This window comes from Poecilia formosa, unplaced genomic scaffold, assembly GCF_000485575.1.
Source record: "Poecilia formosa unplaced genomic scaffold, Poecilia_formosa-5.1.2 Scaffold92, whole genome shotgun sequence".
Taxonomy (NCBI): domain Eukaryota; kingdom Metazoa; phylum Chordata; class Actinopteri; order Cyprinodontiformes; family Poeciliidae; genus Poecilia; species Poecilia formosa.
This window is the reverse complement of record NW_006800031.1, coordinates 819,235-838,663: the sequence shown is the minus strand read 5'-3', so window position 1 is coordinate 838,663 and position 19,429 is coordinate 819,235. Positions and strand designations below refer to the sequence as shown.

Sequence of the window (19,429 nt, the reverse complement as noted above, 5' to 3'; positions counted from 1 at the left end):
TATATATATATGAATGAATGAATGAAATGAAATGTTCTCATTGAATACTTTGTTCTGTACAAAGTTGAATGTGCTGACAACAAACTCACACAAAAATCATCAATGGAAATCAAATTTATTAACCAATGGAGGCCTGGATTTGGAGCCACACACAAAATTAAAGTGAAATGTTCCCTTTATTTTTTTGAGCAGTATATATAAAAGCGATGCAAGTACAGAGTACAAATACAGACAAAAAGTACAAACTGTGTAACTTCTGGTATTCTAAAGAATGTAAAAAAAAACTAGAAAAAAAAATTAAAAAACATAATTACTCCTGTCGAAGCTGCGCCATATTTCTATCCAGCATGCGCCTCACGTGAGGGTTGCCAGATTTGACATTTTCCCGTCCAAACACCATAAAATTATATTTGAACGACAAAAAAACAGTCCAAATCTCAACGGATAATGCTAATGTTAACACTACTATATGTATTATTTCTAGTTTATCCCTAATGTAGTTCTAAAATAACTTAAAGAAACAGTGAAATGTTATGTTTTATATTTATATTTTATAATATATATTTTTTTAATTTTGAACATTTATATCTTTCTAAGAACAAGCCAGTTTATCTCTAATACAGTTTTGGAATAATTTAGAGAAATATTGGATATTTGTATAAAACTATATCCCAAATAGTTATTTTTTATCCCTTAAACTAAACTAGGGGTCAGAGTTTGGTAGTAACTAAATACATTTACTCAAAGAATGATTAGTGTTGAATGTACTGTGTTTTGTGCAATCTTATCCAGATTGAGATTTGGTTTGAAGAAAAACTAGAATGTATCAGTATTCCTTTTTAATTTCTATACCAACATGTTGTCAGCAAAAGAAAAAAATATGCATTTTGTATGACCAGAACTTTATAAATCAAAAGTAATTTTGCATTATTGATGGACAAAATTACTTTTTACTTTTTGTACGTTTTAAAACTTGTACTTTTATTTACCTTTACTTGAGTAAAACAGCTGAACCTGCACTTTTACTTTTATTAGAATATATTTTCATACAAGTATCTGTATTTCTACTTAAGTAGAGAATGTGAGTACTTTTGACACATCTGATTTTATGACTACATTCGTGCTAAGAATGGTTATACAAGGCTGGGGTTTGACATTTTATCAGTGTATTTCAAACGGTCTTTGTCATATTGTATTTGTAGAAATTTGATCGAGTGAGCGCTCTTAAGAGCAAACTATCTTTGATTTATTTCTCTGTGGTTACCTTGTCAACAAGAATTTAGGTAGTTAGGAGAAAGTAAACGGCTCTTGACCACTCTGAAGGTAATTTATATACTCCTTGTACCTTGGAAAACTTTCGTCTTTGTAAGTATTTGTGTGTTTGGAAGACAGACGTGTCAAAAAATATGGAGAGTGGCGTACATAATGTTTGAGTGTTGCATTAAAATGAGAGTATTTGCTTTTCCCGCCGAAAAAGAACCAGAAATGATGAAACAGAAAGCTGATGTTGATGTTCATCTACATGTCCTCCAGTGTCAAAAAGCAGTAGCTCCTGCTGAAGCAGAGGCAGAGATCCAAAGCGGAGAACTTATATTTATCTTACATATTCAACAACATTCAGTTTCTCTTCCCAAACTCTCAGCACAATGCAGTGCACCTTCCTGGGGAAATAAAACGGCAGTGAAGCGGATGTACAAGATAGTACACAAATGTTTGAGGGCAAATAACCAGCACTCAAACAGACCCACCACCAGTAAACAGAAGTAAAACGGGAACAAACAGTGAACACATCCACCCGCTAAGCCTGGGGTGTCCAAAGTGCGGCCTGCGGGCCATTTGTAGCCCTTGGACTGATTTTGTGTGGCCCCTAACTGCAATTAAAAAATTACACAAATTTGGCCCATATAGATGCAGATGGATTCTTTTAATTTGCAATCAGGATAAACATTGTTACCAGCATAATTTTCTTACACAGGAAAGTGTAAACTACAACACAAAGTATTTGTGTTTTTATAACAAAAGGTAAAACAACATTTATTCAGAGACTTTTATTGAAAAGCCTACATTTCTGCACCCAAATCAGTTTTTATTCTTTCTTAAACATGACTAAATATAGCAAACATTTTTTAAACAAAGTGACCCTGTTCTTATTACTGAAAATTTATTTATTCAATAAAGCCCAAAACAAACTGAAAACCAGATGTCTTCCTTTGTATACATCAAGCATGCAAAATCTGCTACGGCATCTTAGGGCCATTTTAGGGGGGAAAAAGTAGTACATTTCTGCAAAAAAAAAAAAAAAAAAAGGTTGGGTTGTGTTGAGGTTTGTAGTGATAAAAGCGGGAAANAGGTTGTGTTGAGGTTTGTAGTGATAAAAGCGGGAAATCAAGCGAGAATTGTGTTGCCATTCGGTCAAATACTATTAGTTAATTTATAGTGGAAATAAGTTACTTTAAAAGTCGGAAAATAAGTTAATAGTTTGCAAATTTAATAACTATAAATTCATGCTAAGAATGGATTAAAAAAATTGGTTTGAAATTTGCGACCTTTGTTATATTGTACTCGAGGAAACATGACAGAGTGAGCGCTCTTGGAAGCCAACTATCTTTACTGTACTTTTCTCCGGTAACCTTGACAACAAGAATTTGGACAGTTAGGAGAAAGTAAACGGCTCTTACCACTCTGAAGGTAATTTATAATCATTGTACCCTGGAAAACCTTCATATTTGTAAGTGTGTTTGGAAGACACAGGGAGGTGTTGTTGTTATTTTTCTGGTTGATAAAATGTAGAGCTGTTTATTTGAGGGTAGCATTAAAATGAGCCTATTAGCTAATTTCTGTTATACTTCAGTTAGAGAAACGTTGTCAGTGTGGCATTAGATGAGCGTGTTAGCTAATAATATATTTTCACTTCTGTTGTATTTCAGTTACAAAAACGTTTTGAGTTTAGCATTAAGGGCTGGGTAAATATAACGATTCATCAACGCATTGTAATTATTGTTTTGGTTTTTTCCCCCCATCCAATAGCTATTTGGGACACCATGCTAATCGATTAGATCCCCTGCGAGAGTTAGCGAAACTTTGTAGAGATGTGCGCACCGTGTAAAGTTTTATAATCCAGTGTGGTTCATACACTGGATAATAGAAAGTTTGATCAGGTTATTGAGCTTTGGCGTGAATACTTTGTTGTTGAGGATCTGGCGCCATTTTTCTTCTTCTTCTTCTTGAGTTTATTAGCGGTTGGCCAAAAGCTATTTGGTGTGCATTACTACTTTATTTCAATGTTAAAGCAGTACTTTAATGTTTAGCCTTTATAGAGCGCAAGGGTTTTGTTTTATTTTCAGAAACTTTATTGCTAAAAATGCTGAAGTATACACTTTTAATGTAACGTTCATATGGGCAGAAAAAAAATAATAAATTAGACAAAATTATTATTAGGTACTATAATTAATTATCTTTATGCTACTTATTAGTAATCCTATTACTAATATAAATCTATAATGGTCCCTAAAGGATTATTTTTAAAGCAAAATGGCATAAATATGGCATAAATAGGGCTAGGTCGACCTCTAGGTTGGACTGTGAGATTCAGTTTAGAAAATCTTTGTTTTTGCAGAATATTTTATCAATTAAACGATTTAGGTGCTGGAATATATTGCCTGTTACCATTAGAGATTAGAGATAGCGTCATTAAGTGGCAGTTTAAAGCATGGTTGGTCTGTGTACCTTTTTAGCAACTTCATGGTTTAATGACTGTTTTTATGAGTGATATAGTTTTCTAAATATTTTTAGAAGACCCCAGCATGTTGATATAGGCATCTTAAAATAGGTTTTCCTGCCCCATTTACTTTTTATTTATTTTTAGTGTAATTTGATTTAGAGTTGAAGAAAGGTGAGGAAAGGCAAAACTGCAGGCTATCAGGATAATCTGTAGATACCTTGGGATTAGACACATAATCAACAACCATAAAGAGGCCTCAAAGAAGTCAATCACAAGTGAGCAGTTGACTGAATGGCAATGTGCCAAGCTACAAATACTCAAAGGAGATTAAAAATAGAAATATCAAGACCAGAACAAATTGCACAATAGGACTTTGACCAGATAACCTAGAGGTTATCTGGTCAAAGGAAGGCAGGAACCCTAGGACCAAATGACTGTTAGAGCCACCATTTTGGAAGCTGTTTTCCAGAATGGTAGCTTCTCAAAATAAGCATGCTCTTTCTTCAGTATAGCAAGCAGACTTCCTGTTTTAAATACATAGTTATTCATAAACCACAGCATTGTCAGCACAGTAATAAATCCACGGACATCTTCTGGAATGGCTGGAGTTTCCCCTTGTCATACTTGATTGTAAACAATAATATAACATCCATGAGCTGCAGCACACTTCAAATGTTTTTCTTTAGTTTCAGACTTCCTGTTTGGGTTTTTGCCACAGATCAAGCCCCTCACTAATCATTCACCAGTTACAAGCAGAAGGGACTCTGGGTCAGGACGGCTGTGGTGTGACTGGGTGGTGTGATCTCAGTGTGTGGAGTAACTATGTGTCACCGCAGAAAGACGGTTAAACTTTCCCCTATATTTACTGATAAAACAGTGCTCAGCACCTGCAGCATGGCTAAACAATACGCAGGACTGAAGAAAAGGAGGAAGTATGTTCAGTATTTTTATGCTAATTTTAAATGCTTCCAGTTAAAAAAACCACTACTACCTGTTTTTGAAATATCCAGCTTTTTTCTTTTATAACATTTCAGACATCTGCCTCTTAAATGTGTTCATCCAGTAAACAAAGGCATTATTGCACTTTTCAACTTTTGAATAGCTCTCATGAGCCAAAGTCTTATCTTTTCTCCTGTTGTGACATAACTTTTATAACGTTATATTTTGTTCTCTAACATGCTTCATTGTGCATTTCTGATGAAGACTGTCTTCATAAACCAATTTCAGCTGATAAGTATCTTAACAACACCCCACACCCATTTCATTTTTGGCTTATGGTTTTCATAAATGTCCCTCCTGCTGAATGTTTGTCCCTGCCAAGCAAAGCCAGCAGTCCTCAGCCTCTGTAATTAATGCAAACACAACAGGTTTCTGTAGCTGCAGGCTGCTGCGTGTTGCAGGTATTAGGTTGTCTTCACCTTATCGAGACCACAACCTTTGATCCACTTTTGTCCGTGGATCTTCTTTAACTGATAATTCTGGCCTTGGCGGATTATGCGAGTTTCTTCAGATCTTAAATGAGGCAGGAGAATCTACTTTGATCGCCTTGTTGAAGTTGCCCAAACTGTGCTTTCTTGCCCAGCGAGGAACAGTAGACTATCTTTGTAGGGCAAAGGTTGATGTAGGTCAGTCTTACACTTGAGTGCCTCTGAGAGATTGCTGACACTCAGTTGTGAAAGCATTGAAGGTAAGACATCACCTGCAAAGCTGTTCGGTTAATTTTCTGCTTTCTTGTGCATTTATAAGGGAAAAAATAGTTTTGAATGTTAAAAAATACCAGCTTTTACTTCAGTTAGTTTATCCGTAATATGTACACCTGTGAATTGTCGCGTTTTCTTTGTGTTTCTTGGGTGTAATGTTTATAGCGTACTCCTTTAAAAGACTTCTTGTCCACTTCACAGGACAACTACAGTGCGTAGCAGAAATATTCATACTTCTTGAACATTTGCACCATTCCACTAACATTTAATGCGTTTATTAGAAATGTATGTATCACAACACATACAAAGTAGTGTATATCTGTGAGGTGGTTAGAAGATTATATAGTTTGGTTTAGGTTTCAGTTGAGTTTTGGTTTATTTATGTAGATGTATAACAACGGGCATCTCAATGCACTCTTACAAGACAAACATCCAGTTTTCTCAATCTAATAATGTTAATATTACATGGTTTCCAATTTGATCCTAGGTATAAAACAATGCAGGTGATTTTAGTTTATTATGACAGTTGGTAAAATGTTTTCTGGCTAATGAAATGCAGCTGATTGTTTTGTTGAGTGACTGGACTTGCAGCAATCACTCCTGAATCAGCAGGTGGTGGCAGCAGATTTATAGCATAGAGCTAACTTTGCAGTAATCTCTCATGTTGAACTTGCATTTGGTGAGGAAATCTACTTTATTGTTAAGTTTCTGTACATGACTGGTTGTGAACTGGACTTTAACTGGACCGTTGTAACCCATGCCACTCCATTGTAGTTCTGGTTGTATGTTTTGGATCGTTGCTGTGTTGGTAGGCGAACCATCGCTCCAATCTCAACTCCGCTGCAGCTTCCCCCACGTTTTCATCTATGATTGCTCCTTCTTTAGCTTCAGCTTTCATTTCCCTGTTGAAGAAACGGACCCCCAGCATGATGCTGTCACCACACGCCGTGACGATGCTGACGGTTTATTCAGGCTGGTCTGCTGTCATTTTTGCTCCTCACATGATGGTTTGAATGTAGGCCAAAAAGATTTATTTCAATATCACCTGGCTATCCTGATTTATGTCTTAACGTTCTTTCATGTGAGTTTCTCCTACACAAAATTATGCCATCACTCCCTAGTTTTATAAATGTGTATTAATGACAATGTGCAGGGTCTCTCAATTTTCCACGTGTGCTAAGTCCTCTAGCTTGTGGCAAACTGCAAACTGAACTTTTTCCATAACAAAAACAATCCACGAATCCCTTCCCTGCCACTTCACACTTCGACTACTTTGTGTTGGTCTGTCACATCAAATTAAAACAAAATATACTAAAGTTTGTGGTTGTGATGTGACAAAGTCTGAAAACCCCTGGGGCATGAATACTAAAGGCACTAAAAATAAATTTGCACAATTTGGAGCAAAGATGTTTCAAAACTTCCCTTTAGTAATTCGTATGACCTTTGACTCCAAAAAGAAATCCTTGACATGGGCAATCTTAAAACCAGAGAGTCGGGGTGAGGGTTTGCTGAGTGGACAGATCTTAATCTGGTTTTATTACAGCATTGAGGAAACATATCCTTTACACTAACTTTGTCAAGTTTTGCTTGCAAAATAAGTTTCTTTTACTCGTTGGGATTGATTGTATCGTTAAGCAGAGGGATTTAGTTTCTTTACTTTTAAATGTACAGTTTAGTTTCTTTTGTTTTAAGTTATGCTCTGAAATATGGTGGCAAATTAGGGCCATTAGAGACAAAAATGGAGGAGTAAATTCCTGTAAAAAACCTCAGAAATTTTGAGATCAATCTCAGAAATGTTCTAGAAAAAACAAAGAAATTTCTGAGATCCAAAGTTGAAAATTTTCAAACTCAGAAATTTCCAAGTTTTTTTCTAGAACATTTCTAGAAGATTTCTGAGATCAGATTTTTGGCGGAAATTTAGTCCTCTTTTTTCCTGTCTCTAATGGCCCCAATACGCCGGTGTACTGAAATCGTTTAGTTTGTGAAATTCACTTTCTTTAAATTTGGGTCAAAGTTGCTCACAGTCACAGACTGACAGTGTGATTAGTGCAAGAAGATGAAGCAACCCATCCTGGCACATTATTCAGAGTTTCAACACGTGTGTTTCTGCTACGTTTGCTTTCCAGCAACTACAGGCGCTGACCTGTTGCAATGACTTCAGTGGATGTCAGAGTGTTATAAATGAGCGCAGCGGTTCTGTTTCATAATCGATCTTCTTATCTGGCTGGAGAGTCCTCGACGAAAAGCATCTGAAGGGTTTTAATGCTGATTTTATTTTACACTTTGTCTTTTTAGCAACTAGAAGAGTGTCGAGGAGAGTCTTGCAGCAGCTGTCATGCTAAAGGGAAAAACTGATGTTCCACCTGCAGCATCAAAGACGAGCGCCGATCCTCCTGCCAAACCTCCAAGAACCTTCGATCAGGACGACAATCCAATAAAAACTCCTAGAGGTACCGATCGAACTCTGAGTGTCACATTTAGAGAAAGGACTGAGCTCAGGTCCAGTCAGGCATTCACATGCACTCATCACGGTAACAAATGTCACTTTTGTTTTGGTATTCTAGTGACACATTTGACTTGTTCTTTTTTAAAGGTGGAAATGATTATACAACAAACAACTTCAAGTAGTTCAAGAAAATTAGGAAGTGGGCAGACATAGGCTTTTCTCTAATCCACCCATAGTCAAAAGCTGCTGACATTATTGGTAGAGCTCGGCTACACTAGAGGCTTTTTTTCCTGGGATTTTAAGGACAGATTATAGATTTATTTTGGTATTTTAAAAACCACGGCCCATAGTAAGACAAAATAATTCATGTTGTGTGTTTGGGATATCTGGAGTGTCCATCTGTTGACTTGAGGTGAAGCCACAAAACTCTAAACTTATCCATCACCTTCACTATCCCATTCACCAGGCCCAACAGCATGATGCTGCCACCACCATGCATGACAGTTACTTCATATACTGAAACTTAGCGGATTATGCTGAAGGTTTGGGTCTGTACCAGGAAACCAAACATTTAAATGATCTGAGAAGAGTGGTCAAATATCCTACAAACATTATGGCAGAAACCTGTTGATGTAACTTCACATGTGACTTCACATGTGACTTCACATGATTCCACATGTATGTTCTGAATAACATGGCATTCATGGCTATTGTAGCTTCTGAAATACACTGTGTATCCCCCAAAAGGTAAATAAATACCTAAAAATTAAAAAAACTGAAAGAATCTTAGGTAAAAATCATTTTCTTAAATGATTAATGCAAACATTGTGATGGGATTGAAATTATGAATACGTTACTTTTAAAACAAATTATTTTTATTTTCATGGCTGTTGCTTTTTATTGCTTTATTTGTCAAATAAAAATATTGAAAAGGCTAAGCAGTCTTAAAAATCGTATAAAGTTAGAGACAAATTTGAAAATGAGTTCTGGTTCGATTAAAGTGATAAACAGATAAATTCACTCCGTCAGGGATTTTCCACTGCATTCTGTCTTCTTTAAATATCTTATTTTATTACAAAGCAGAGAGGAATGTCTTAAAGATCTTCCTGTTCGATACGTTCAAAGGTTGTTTGTGACAATTTCGATGACTTGGAATCAACAGACACAGTTTCAAGAAAGGTAATTAAGGTCAGTTTCCCTTAGATTGGATAGATTTCAGTCATTTTATGGAGCTGTATAATATATGTTTTAGTTTCATTACAGACATGAATTTCCAATTAAAACAGTAAAAATAACACACTGTATAAAAACATATACAAGAACTGAAGTATAAAAATGCTGTGAGTATAATTTTTAAACATATCTAGGATTATCCTGAGTGGTATCATGCTCAGGAGTCAAACTTCTCAAACCCAAAACTCTGATTTTATTTAAAAACTGCAGGTAGTGAAACCAAATCCAATAAGAAATAACAGATTGAGTCTCAATCCTCTGCACTCATCAGAAGAAGCTGCAGCAGATCGATGTTGCCTCCTCAAACCAAGCCTGGTGGGTGGGTGTGTCAGCCGCCTGTTCAGGATCAGATAACAACCTGCTTCCTCTCTGACGCCGCCTAACGCGACGCTGACCCAGCAGGCGTCACTCACCTGCTGGGATGTTTCCTCTCCTCTCACTCACCTTAGTCTTCTCCTGAACCTTGAGCTCGCCTCCTCGTCTTGTTTTCAAATGGCGGGTAAAAGCATCTGCATCTGTTGTCCCAATGCAGAGCGGAAAAAGTCGGTTACCTTGATGTCGGCGGAATTGGAGACCGCGTTGGCCCCCGCTGAGAGGCTGTTTACCTCTGAGAGAAACCAGGCGGTTCGGCTGAGGATGGAGAGCGTGGGTCCGGGCTCGGAGACTCCCATCACCATTCATCAGTTGTTCCTGGAGGCGGTGGAGAGCTACGGGGATCACCCGGCTTTGGTTTTCAGGAAAGGTGGCCGGATGATGACTCTGACCTGGAGGCAGTACTACGAACAATGTCGTGCAGCGGCCAAGAGCTTTCTCAAGGTTGGTGCGTTCTCAGAGTCTGTGCTTCGGAAAATGTTTTCTGATTTTACCGCTGAATTAATAACAGTTCCATGTGTTTTCAGGTCACAATACACAGCAAAGCCATATATTCCTCCACACATGCACAGTATGGAGTTCCAATTGTGCCAAAAGTATTTACTCCTATTCATAAAATCTGACGTTTTTCAGATTTTGTCATGTTGCAAACAGACTTTTATGCATTTAGTTGGGATTTGATGTAACAACAAGTAGATAATAATTGGATGTCAGTAATTAAAATTTGTGTGGTATACTTTGTAACTAGTCCCTTGTAACAATAGTCAAGATGATGTGACATGGAATTATTTCATACTTATAAACATGTCTCAGCTGAAAAAAATAAATTCTGATTAATCCAGAACAGTCCTTCAATGAGACGGCAGAATCAAAATAAACACAACAAACAGTTTGTGAAGGTTTCTGAGGTTCGGTTCGACCAATAAACCAAGATATCGCCTGATGAGTCAGCCTCAATCAGATTGTATTGAGAATGTGAACATCAGATACCAAATCTTAAAACAGACCTTCAGATTAGGTCTAAATCTGGACTTTGACTGAGCCATTCTACTGCTGTGTTCTAAACCATTCCATTGTGTCACTGGATGTTTATCAGCAGCCATTGTCTCAACTATGTTTCAGCCTCTAATATTTACTTTTCTGGGATAGGCCTGCATTTATTTTCATAATTCCTCTCATCAACTGTTAAAAGTCGCCTCCTTCCTCTAGAAGGAAGCATCTCCACAGTATGATACTCCCACCACCATGTTTGACCATGGGAATGGGAAAAGGGAAACTTTTTTATAACTTTCTTTAAGCAATAGATTCCTCTATAGAGACAAAATCTGTGGAGTCCATGACTAACAGCAGCTGTGAATTTCTGCAGCTCCTTAAATTCCTAACAGATGAGCCCCGTCTACAAATAGATAGTTTTGAGGAGAGTTTGTTCCACTGGATTTTATTTATGGTATCAGAGTAAGGAACATGATAAAAAATATAAAATACACACCCCATTTTTTCAGAATGTTATTTGTAAAAAAAAGAAAAAGAAAACCTTGCACAAGGCTTAATTACTTTTCCTGGGGATTGACTACAATGTTGTCTTTTAAAAATACTGTTACACTTTCTGTAATTTTATGTTTTTTCGATGAGCCGTAGTGTTGGACTGTTTCCTCATGTGACGTCTGTTTCTGACTTGAGAACTCAGGATATTAATTGTTTTGTCGATTTATGTGGAGACTTACCAGCCAAACTTGTTTTCTTCACTGCAGGACTGTTGGCAGCCACAGAGATTTACCCAAATGACCATTTACATGTTGCCTGCACATATGAACACAATATTTTTGGCACATTTGGAACCCCATAGGCACAGACTTAGCTTATATTATACTAAGTTTAAGGTAAAAATCAACATGTCTTTTCCAAATATGAATCCCAATTAAGAGACTTAATCAATGTCTAAAAACTATTTGAGAATCAAGTCTCTCTTCATTTGTTTCCAGCATTATTCTAAAAGAGGAAAGTTTAACATGCAGCGCTATATTAAACTTTATATTGAAGTAAACATTATTACTTCAAAGTGAATATTCATAGTTTAAATGATGCAAACTATGAAGAAGTCGCATCAAGAGGATCTCAAGATGATCCGTTATTTATGCCTTTGTGTTATGTATTATATCCATTAGTTATAAAAACAATTTTTTAGATTTTCATGAGAATTTGAGCAAGTTGAAGGGTAATCTATAAATTAGTGTCTGATCTGTGGTGTGACAATGTCCCACTGAAAACCAAAACTTGGGCGTGTGAAATCCGCAGCTTCGGTTACGTCTCGTGTTTCACGGCCCTGAAAACCCGATGTGGGCCAAAGGTAACGGAGGCACGGCATCGCCGCGGCAGCGTTATTACGGCGCATTGTTCTTTCCCTTCGCAGCTCGGGTTGGAGCGTTACCACGGAGTCGGCATTCTGGGATTCAACTCTCCCGAGTGGTTCATCTCGGACATTGGCTGCATCTTAGCAGGGTGAGATTACACATCAGCGCCTCGACAGCAGTCCATGCAAAATTTTAACATCCAGGTTTTTAAGGTTTTCTCAGGTCACGCCGTCCGTTTCTGTCTTTCCTCGAACTGGTTTGACCTGTTTGCCAAGAATGTGAAATATAATGAGTTCATAGGAACTTTGTTATTTCCTCTGTCCTCTAGAAAATGTAAAATAGCGCACAAAAAACTGGAAGTTAAGTAAACAGTAAAATGTGTGGATGTTACAGCCATAAAAACCAGTTTACCTCTGTTTATAAATTAACAGTTTGGTTAGTTTCTTATTACTTTAGGCATTAATGTTTCTTGAAAAATACACAATCCTTTGTGATTTGGTGTCGTGTTTTACAACTCAAGTACTTTAACATTATATTGTGAAATGAAGTGACATCAGACTTAATTTGCGCTTTATTGGGGCACTGAAATACTCCTTACATGAAATCATATGATTTCATGTGAATGCACACATTAACATGCTGATAATGGAAAGCTGCTGGATTGTAGCCAACTTCAAACATCAGCAAATAGCTTCTTGCTAAAAGTTCGATTTTCTGAATGCCTCTTGTTTCTAAAATTAGTTTTTGTCTGGAATAGAAAGAGCTGCACGTTTCCCCCTTTGTTACCTGTCAGGTACTCAGACAACTCGCATTTCTGCAGGTTTACCTTTTATTCCACTGACATCATTTTGATCTCCAAGTTTATTTATTTATTTATTTATTTATTTGTCAAAAATAAACAAGTACATTTATTTGTTTATCAATTTATCTATAAATTAATCCTCTTAATTTTCATGAAGAGGAAAATTTATTTTACATACATAAATAACCTTTTAAGGAAGATACTATGCTTTCTTCAACTGAACCTAAACATGAGGAAATGTACATAAAAGGTTAAAATTTAACAGAGAAGCTTAACTTACAAATCTCTGTTTGGGGAAACTTGATAAATTAGCCATCAACAGAAGATTATTTACAAGCAGGAAGTGATTAACAGTGGTTGATGCTGTTTGGTTTCATTGAGGTTTTATGCCACAGGGGTCTGGCTGCCGGTATTTACACGACCAACTCTGCAGAGGCCTGTCATTACGTAGCCTCTAACTGCGAGGCAAACGTCCTGGTAGTGGAGAACCACCAGCAGCTGGAAAAGATCCTGCAGGTCAGACGGCTCGGCTCAGCATCTAAACCCTCTGTGTGCTATTTTCAGAGCTCTGGCAGATTTATGAGTAACTACTCAACCTCTCATGCCTCTGTTTGTCTCTTCTTGCAGGTTAAAAATCAGTTACCTCATCTGAAAGCTATTGTCCAGTATGAAGGTGAACTGGAGCAGAAAGCAGAGTTCCTCTACACAGTACGTTGACCAATCAAACTCAGTGATCAATTAGAAACATCACATGGACTTTAGGACGTCTGGTAACATATTTTCTATGACAACATCGACTTTTTATTGGAGAATTATTGCCTGTCAGGGTGACTGATCATAATAAACAACAACACAACTGTAGCTTTTGTTTATCCTAGTTTTATTTAAACCTTTTCATTTCTGCAGTGGGACCAGTTTATGAAACTTGGAGAGAACATTCCCAACAAGCGGCTGAACGCTGTGATCGACAGTCTGCGGGCCAACGAGTGCTGCACCCTCATCTACACCTCCGGCACCACCGGAAACCCCAAAGGCGTCATGCTGAGCCACGACAATGTGAGTCCACTCTTCAGCAGCACCGCAAAGGATGAAAAAGTTCAGTTCAGGTCTGATTTATTCAGAGAACTCATTCGATCAGTTTAGTGAAGAAAGAAAATTAGTTTTATTTGACGATAATCGTAAAGACACTGGTGGGTTAGTAGTTTTATTAGCAACTGCCAGCTTCATGGGATCAGTCAGCAGTTACATGTGTCGCAGAGCCCAGGGGCCATGTGTTGTGTTGTCAGAACAAGCCCTCATCATCACTCCCACAGCGCCGTGCTTGACAGCAGAGACGCACTAATCATTTTACAGGAAACTGGACTCAGTCGGTTTGTTTTGATTCGCTGCGGCTGCTGATGGGAATGACAGACGCTAACGACTCGTTCTTTCTTTGTTCCATTAGTTACCTGGACTCTGACTCACTTTTTTACTTTTTTCTTCTGTATGTGTTGATCAAACCTGAAATCAGCAGGACGGACATTTTTAAATAGTGTTTGTTTTTTGTTTTTTTCAACAGTTCAGTCCAGACAAAACCCGAGCTGATGCTCGAACCAAAAACAAGTTAAGCTTAACCAAGTTTGAGTGTTCAGGTTTACGCTGCAATGGATGAAGGAAGAAGGGCGAAAATATTCAACTCCAGATTATTTCACAATCAAGCAGGAAAATACCAAGGGTTCTTTGATCAAACACATTTGATATTTATAACTTCTGTACAGGACATAAGTGGGATAGATGTGATAAATTTAAAGATTGCATCAGTTGAACGCCACCAGTAAGACAGACTCTAGTTTCCTTTTTCTGCTCTGTTTTCTCCTGTTTTTCTGATCAAACTTCACGGCTGCCTCGTCTTTTCCGCGGTCAGATCACGTGGACGGCCCGCACCGTGTCCAAGATGATTAACCTGCACTGCTGCGAGGAAGTGCTCGTCAGTTACCTGCCGCTCAGCCACATCGCAGCGCAGATGATGGACATTTGGTGCTCCATGAGTCTCATAGCCACCGCCCATTTTGCAGAGCCGGACGCCCTGAAGGTATCGTTTGAGCTAGCATCGGTTTGTTAGCACCAACAAACTGGGTGTTAATATTGTCAACCATTGTTGTTCCTGTTTTCAGGGATCTTTGGTGAACACGCTGAAAGAGGCTCGTCCGACCGGCTTCCTGGGCGTTCCTCGGGTTTGGGAGAAGATCCAGGAGAGCATGAAAGCTGTTGGCGCCAAGGGCTCCGCGCTCAGGAAGAGGGTGGCGGACTGGGCCAAGTCCATCGGCCTGCAGTACAGCTACAGCGCCATGAACGGGTGAGTCGGCTTCAAGCACAGTTTGAGGAGAAACACAGTTTTTATGTAAAGGTAGCATCGTAGGCTGTGTTTGTCTCTGAACCAACAATCACAGAGTCCTGGGAAAAACTATTTACCCTTCACAGATTTCTTCTGGTTTTGATTTTTTTTCTGGTTTTGATTTTTAAACACTTAAATGCTTCAGATCATAAAACTATCGTCATAGTCTGAAAACAAACAGTTTTCAGATTGAGCTTTAATTTATTATTATATGGAAAAGAAAAAAACAGTGAAAGTTTAAAAAAGGCTGATTGTTGCTAGGAAGAACAGCAGGGAAGAAATACTTGTTCACATTGGGCCGGTCGTTTAGATCACTTATTTCCTTAATAAATCAGATGAACATTTGAAACCTGCAGTTTACATTTACTCAGGATATCTTGTTGTTTTTCTTTTCAATCTTTTCCAAAGATTTATTGAGATAAACAAACTGGTGATTCTGTTCTGTGTATTTTCATTAATGACTTCACCAGAGATCCAACACTGGAGCTAACCACCAGCCTTAAGGAAACATGTGGCAGATGGGAAACTTTTGACAGATTTCAAAACATTTTAGTTCAATGTAAAGTATTGTGATCTTCTTCTAAACAACCTTCGAGTGTCTTTTTGTCGCCAAGATTTTCCTGCTGTGTTTGAAAAAACAGATCCAGGTGTTGCTACAGCCGACCAGAAATAAACTAAACAACTTTTAGAGCAGAAATCTGATTAAAAACGCAAATAAAGAGGTAAATGCATATTTATACATTGAAAGTCACTCATATCTGTTGCTTTATTCCTTTTTCTGACGAAATCAGACAGATATGTGCAAGGATTGTTATGATGTGTTTTATCTTGAGTTTGTAACCGTTTAAAATAAACTAACAATAAAAACACCAACCATGAGATGCTCTACACGAGGCATCGTGTAGAGCATGGAGGTCTGAGCTTAAATTGATTTAGTTCATAGAAAAGTCACATGTTTATAAAGTTACCCAGGTTCATTCCTTAATCTAAAGTTTCAAACATGAGTAGATCTGAGCACGGCGGCTCATTGGAGCGCTCTGCGTCTGCTTGGCTGCAGGGAGAACGAGGTGCCGTGGGGCTTCATGCTGGCCAACAATCTGGTGTTTAAGAGAGTCCGGTACGAGCTGGGTTTGGACCGCTGCAAGCTGTGCTGCACTGGAGCCGCTCCCATCACCAAAGAAACTCTGGACTACTTCATGAGCCTGAGCATCCCGGTGAAGGAGCTGTACGGCATGAGCGAGAGCTCCGGCCCACACGCCGTCTCCATCCACGAGTACCGCATTGGAAGGTCAGCAGCAATGCATTATGGGACTTATTGCTTTGAGTAAAACATTTAGTGTTTGCATACATTTACAAAGTTAAAGTGTGTTGTATCAGTTTGGCTTCTGTGAAGATGTATTTGATCAGTTTATTTGAAAAATAAAACTATCCTGTTCCTTGTTGCAACAACCCAGATTCTTCCTGTAAGTGAAAAAGAATAAATAAAATGTAAATAAGATTATGTTTGGTTTAAGAAAGTAGAATAATTTCTGGATTTTCTTGTCCAAGTCCTAGTCTCTGTTTCTGCTGAGGAGAAGTTAAAGAAAACCAAACCATCTCCATGACGGCTCACAAACCAGGACATGAACGCACTGAGCTCATCTCTGTGGTTTGCCTCTGCAGCGTTGGGAAGGTGATGGCGGGCTGCAAAACGAAGCTGGATAAGCCGGACGCGGACGGGAACGGAGAGATCTGCTTCTGGGGCCGGCACGTCTTCATGGGCTACCTGAACATGCCGGACAAAACGGCCGAGGCGCTGGACGAGCAGGGCTGGCTGCACTCTGGAGACTTGGGCAAACACGACGAGGACGACTTCCTGTACATCACAGGCAGAATAAAAGGTAACGTTGTTCTCAACCTGGGAACAAAACCGAAAACCTTAAGACAGTTTTGGCCTAAAGCAGTGATGTGTAAAAGTTTACTTTATTCTGTTCATTATATGAAACCCTTCCAAAGATCTTTTACTAGGTTTTACATCAGTAAAGTTTGTTGTTGTGCGTTTACAATAATAAACTAAACTCACAAACTGAATTTCCTGGGATCTGTAAATCTTTAGACCCATTGAATCCATTCACTCTTTTTAAGGGACCACACAACTCAAATCTTTATTTAAAAAGTACTTTCGGTACAAAAAGGTAATTTTACACATCAAACTTAAAAAGCTGCTGTTATCTGATACGATCTTTCATTCACATTTAGATCTTAATCTGGTTCAGCCTCTGAGCACAAATAGATCAGGACTGTTGAACGAATGAGACGCAAAAACAAACAATAGGAAACATTTATTATTACTTAGGTTAAAGTTACATCCATTTAAATATGTGAATAACCTGAATTGTTACCTGAGAACTCAGCAGGGATCTTTTCTGTTCTTTGGTTTCAGCTGTTTAAATAAGACTGTTTACTTTTATCCTAACTTATTTTGAGCATTTATTCCACTTTATGGTTGGCCTTTATTTTTATATAACTGTATAACTGTATTTTTATATATTTTGTAAATGTTGTTTTTTCATATGTATCTTTTTGAATGAAATGTAAATTTTAGTTTCCATGTATTTATTTATTTTTCTTTAATTTTGATGTTATTTCCATAACATTAGATGCAGCATTGACAGCTTTCTTTTCCTCTTAACTAAATATTTAGTTAATCTGTTTTGTCTCCATTAATATTTTGTTGTTTTATGTTTTTATTTTAACATCTTTGCTTTGTTTGTATTGTGAATGAAAAATCTGCATCTTTAACTGAATCCAGAGCTCTAGTAATAAAAATCTGGGTTAATGTTAATTATTTGCATTTAATTATTTGGATTTGAATAACAAAATAAAACATAACTGCTGAAACCACGATTTAGCATTTCTATGATACTTTCTTTGTTTCTCTTTTGCTAAACCAGAATAATTAATTCAGTTTTTTTTTTCTCTTAATTTTTTATTCTCTAAAAATTAAACCTCAGTTGCCACATCATTTTGGGAAATCTTTCTTCAGGCATTTGGACATTTCTTCCATCATTATCTGAAAAGAATTTATACAGAAAGTTGAATGTTTTGTCAGAAACTTGAAGTATGACTAGAAATCAGTAAGTCATAAAGCAGAATGTCTTTTTTTCTTTCTACAGAGATCATCATCACCGCCGGCGGCGAGAACATCCCCCCCGTCCCCATCGAGGACGCCGTGAAGCACGAGCTTCCCATCATCAGCAACGCCATGCTGATCGGAGACAAGCAGAAGTTCCTCTCCATGCTGCTCACGCTCAAAGTAACAAACTCCTCCACAAAGCCGCCGCCGCTACATCAGTGAGCATGTGTGACCGATGTTGTTGCGTCCGCAGTGCGTAATGGACGACGAGGGCAACCCCACCGACATCCTGAGCCCCGAGGCTGTGGACATCTGTCGGCAGCTCAACGTCAGGGCCACCAAGGTGTCAGAGATCATAGCCAGTAACGAGCCGGTGCTCTACAAAGCCATTCAGGACGGCATCAACCGGTTCAACAAAACATCCACGTCGAACGCTCAGAAGATCCAGAAGTGGATCCTGCTGGAGAAAGATTTCTCCGTCCACGGAGGAGAACTGGGTCAGAAAATACTATTGTTTTTTTATTGTCTTTTGTTTTTGAGAAAATATTACATTTTTAACTTTTATCACAGTTAAAATCAGTAACAAATTTTACTGGATGACAAATAGTTTCAGAAACTACTGAGATAAACGATAATATTCTCGTCTTTAGACAATTTTCATGTAATATATTGATAATGCTAGAATAATGTAAGTTTGCTTCTTCAAAGACCAGTTCCAGCTTAAACTGGAAGACATTTTAGATATCCAGAAATCAATAAATAAATCAGAAATAAAAAACAAGCACACCCAAATCCATGAGGTCTGTGTAAACAAAACAATATTAGTCATCAGAATGGAGATGATGGAGCTCATTTTAATTTCTCATTAATGGATTAATTGCAGGTTAGATTTCATCTCTGAGGATTTTATGGTTTGTTTCTCAAAGTTACTCCTCAAACAGAAACTGAGTTGCTGTTGTTCAATCAACCGTTCTTTTCTCCTCTCTTCTCTTGTTTTTGTGCAGGACCCACCCTGAAACTGAGGCGGCCCATTGTGGCAAAAATGTACCAGGACCAAATTAACAAATTGTACTCGCGCTGAACTGTCCATATGTGGTTCCTGGAGAAGTAAAAGACTGAGAGCAGACCTCTGTTGCCTACGCCTCTATAAATCTGTCTGTTGTATCATATTTATGCTGTTCGACGTTCTCTGCCTCAAAGCGGAGCCGGGCCTCGCCGCACCTCAACACATGCAATTGAGGCTGCCGTCACCTAGCTTCTAGGAATGTAAGCTTTTTACATTTTTATCGTATTTAATGAATGTTTTCTAACCACT

The 19,429-nt window shown here is 38.0% G+C and overlaps 1 protein-coding gene across 5 annotated transcripts; it reads left to right on the top strand.

Moving 5' to 3' along the window:
* Window positions 1-1,238: 1,238 nt before the first annotated feature.
* LOC103141998 (long-chain-fatty-acid--CoA ligase ACSBG2-like) lies at window positions 1,239-19,253 on the top strand. 5 transcript variants are annotated; one of them, XM_007557840.2, is made up of 15 exons: window positions 2,645-2,728; window positions 5,304-5,408; window positions 7,717-7,871; window positions 9,633-9,916; window positions 11,883-11,971; window positions 13,021-13,141; window positions 13,253-13,333; window positions 13,532-13,681; window positions 14,529-14,696; window positions 14,779-14,960; window positions 16,057-16,287; window positions 16,662-16,879; window positions 18,155-18,294; window positions 18,368-18,611; window positions 19,119-19,253. In XM_007557840.2, the coding sequence occupies exons 3-15, from the start codon at window positions 7,757-7,759 to the stop codon at window positions 19,193-19,195; spliced, it is 2,100 nt and encodes a 699-aa protein (XP_007557902.1). In that variant the 5' UTR covers window positions 2,645-2,728; window positions 5,304-5,408; window positions 7,717-7,756; the 3' UTR covers window positions 19,196-19,253. The 5 variants fall into 5 exon arrangements, with proteins under 5 accessions (XP_016529756.1, XP_016529757.1, XP_016529755.1 ...); XM_016674270.1 differs by lacking the exons at window positions 2,645-2,728; window positions 5,304-5,408 and adding an exon at window positions 1,239-1,323; XM_016674271.1 differs by lacking the exons at window positions 2,645-2,728; window positions 5,304-5,408 and adding an exon at window positions 1,279-1,365.
* The last annotated feature ends 176 nt before the right edge of the window (window positions 19,254-19,429 follow it).

Excerpts from the sequence above, each read along its gene's own strand:
- LOC103141998 (XM_016674270.1), top strand. The coding sequence starts at position 7,757 with ATGCTAAAGGGAAAAACTGATGTTCCACCTGCAGCATCAAAGACGAGC. Across the intron at positions 11,972-13,020 it reads ATTGGCTGCATCTTAGCAGG|GGGTCTGGCTGCCGGTATTT; the intron begins GTGAGATTACAC and ends TTTATGCCACAG. Across the intron at positions 13,334-13,531 it reads AAGCAGAGTTCCTCTACACA|TGGGACCAGTTTATGAAACT; the intron begins GTACGTTGACCA and ends TCATTTCTGCAG.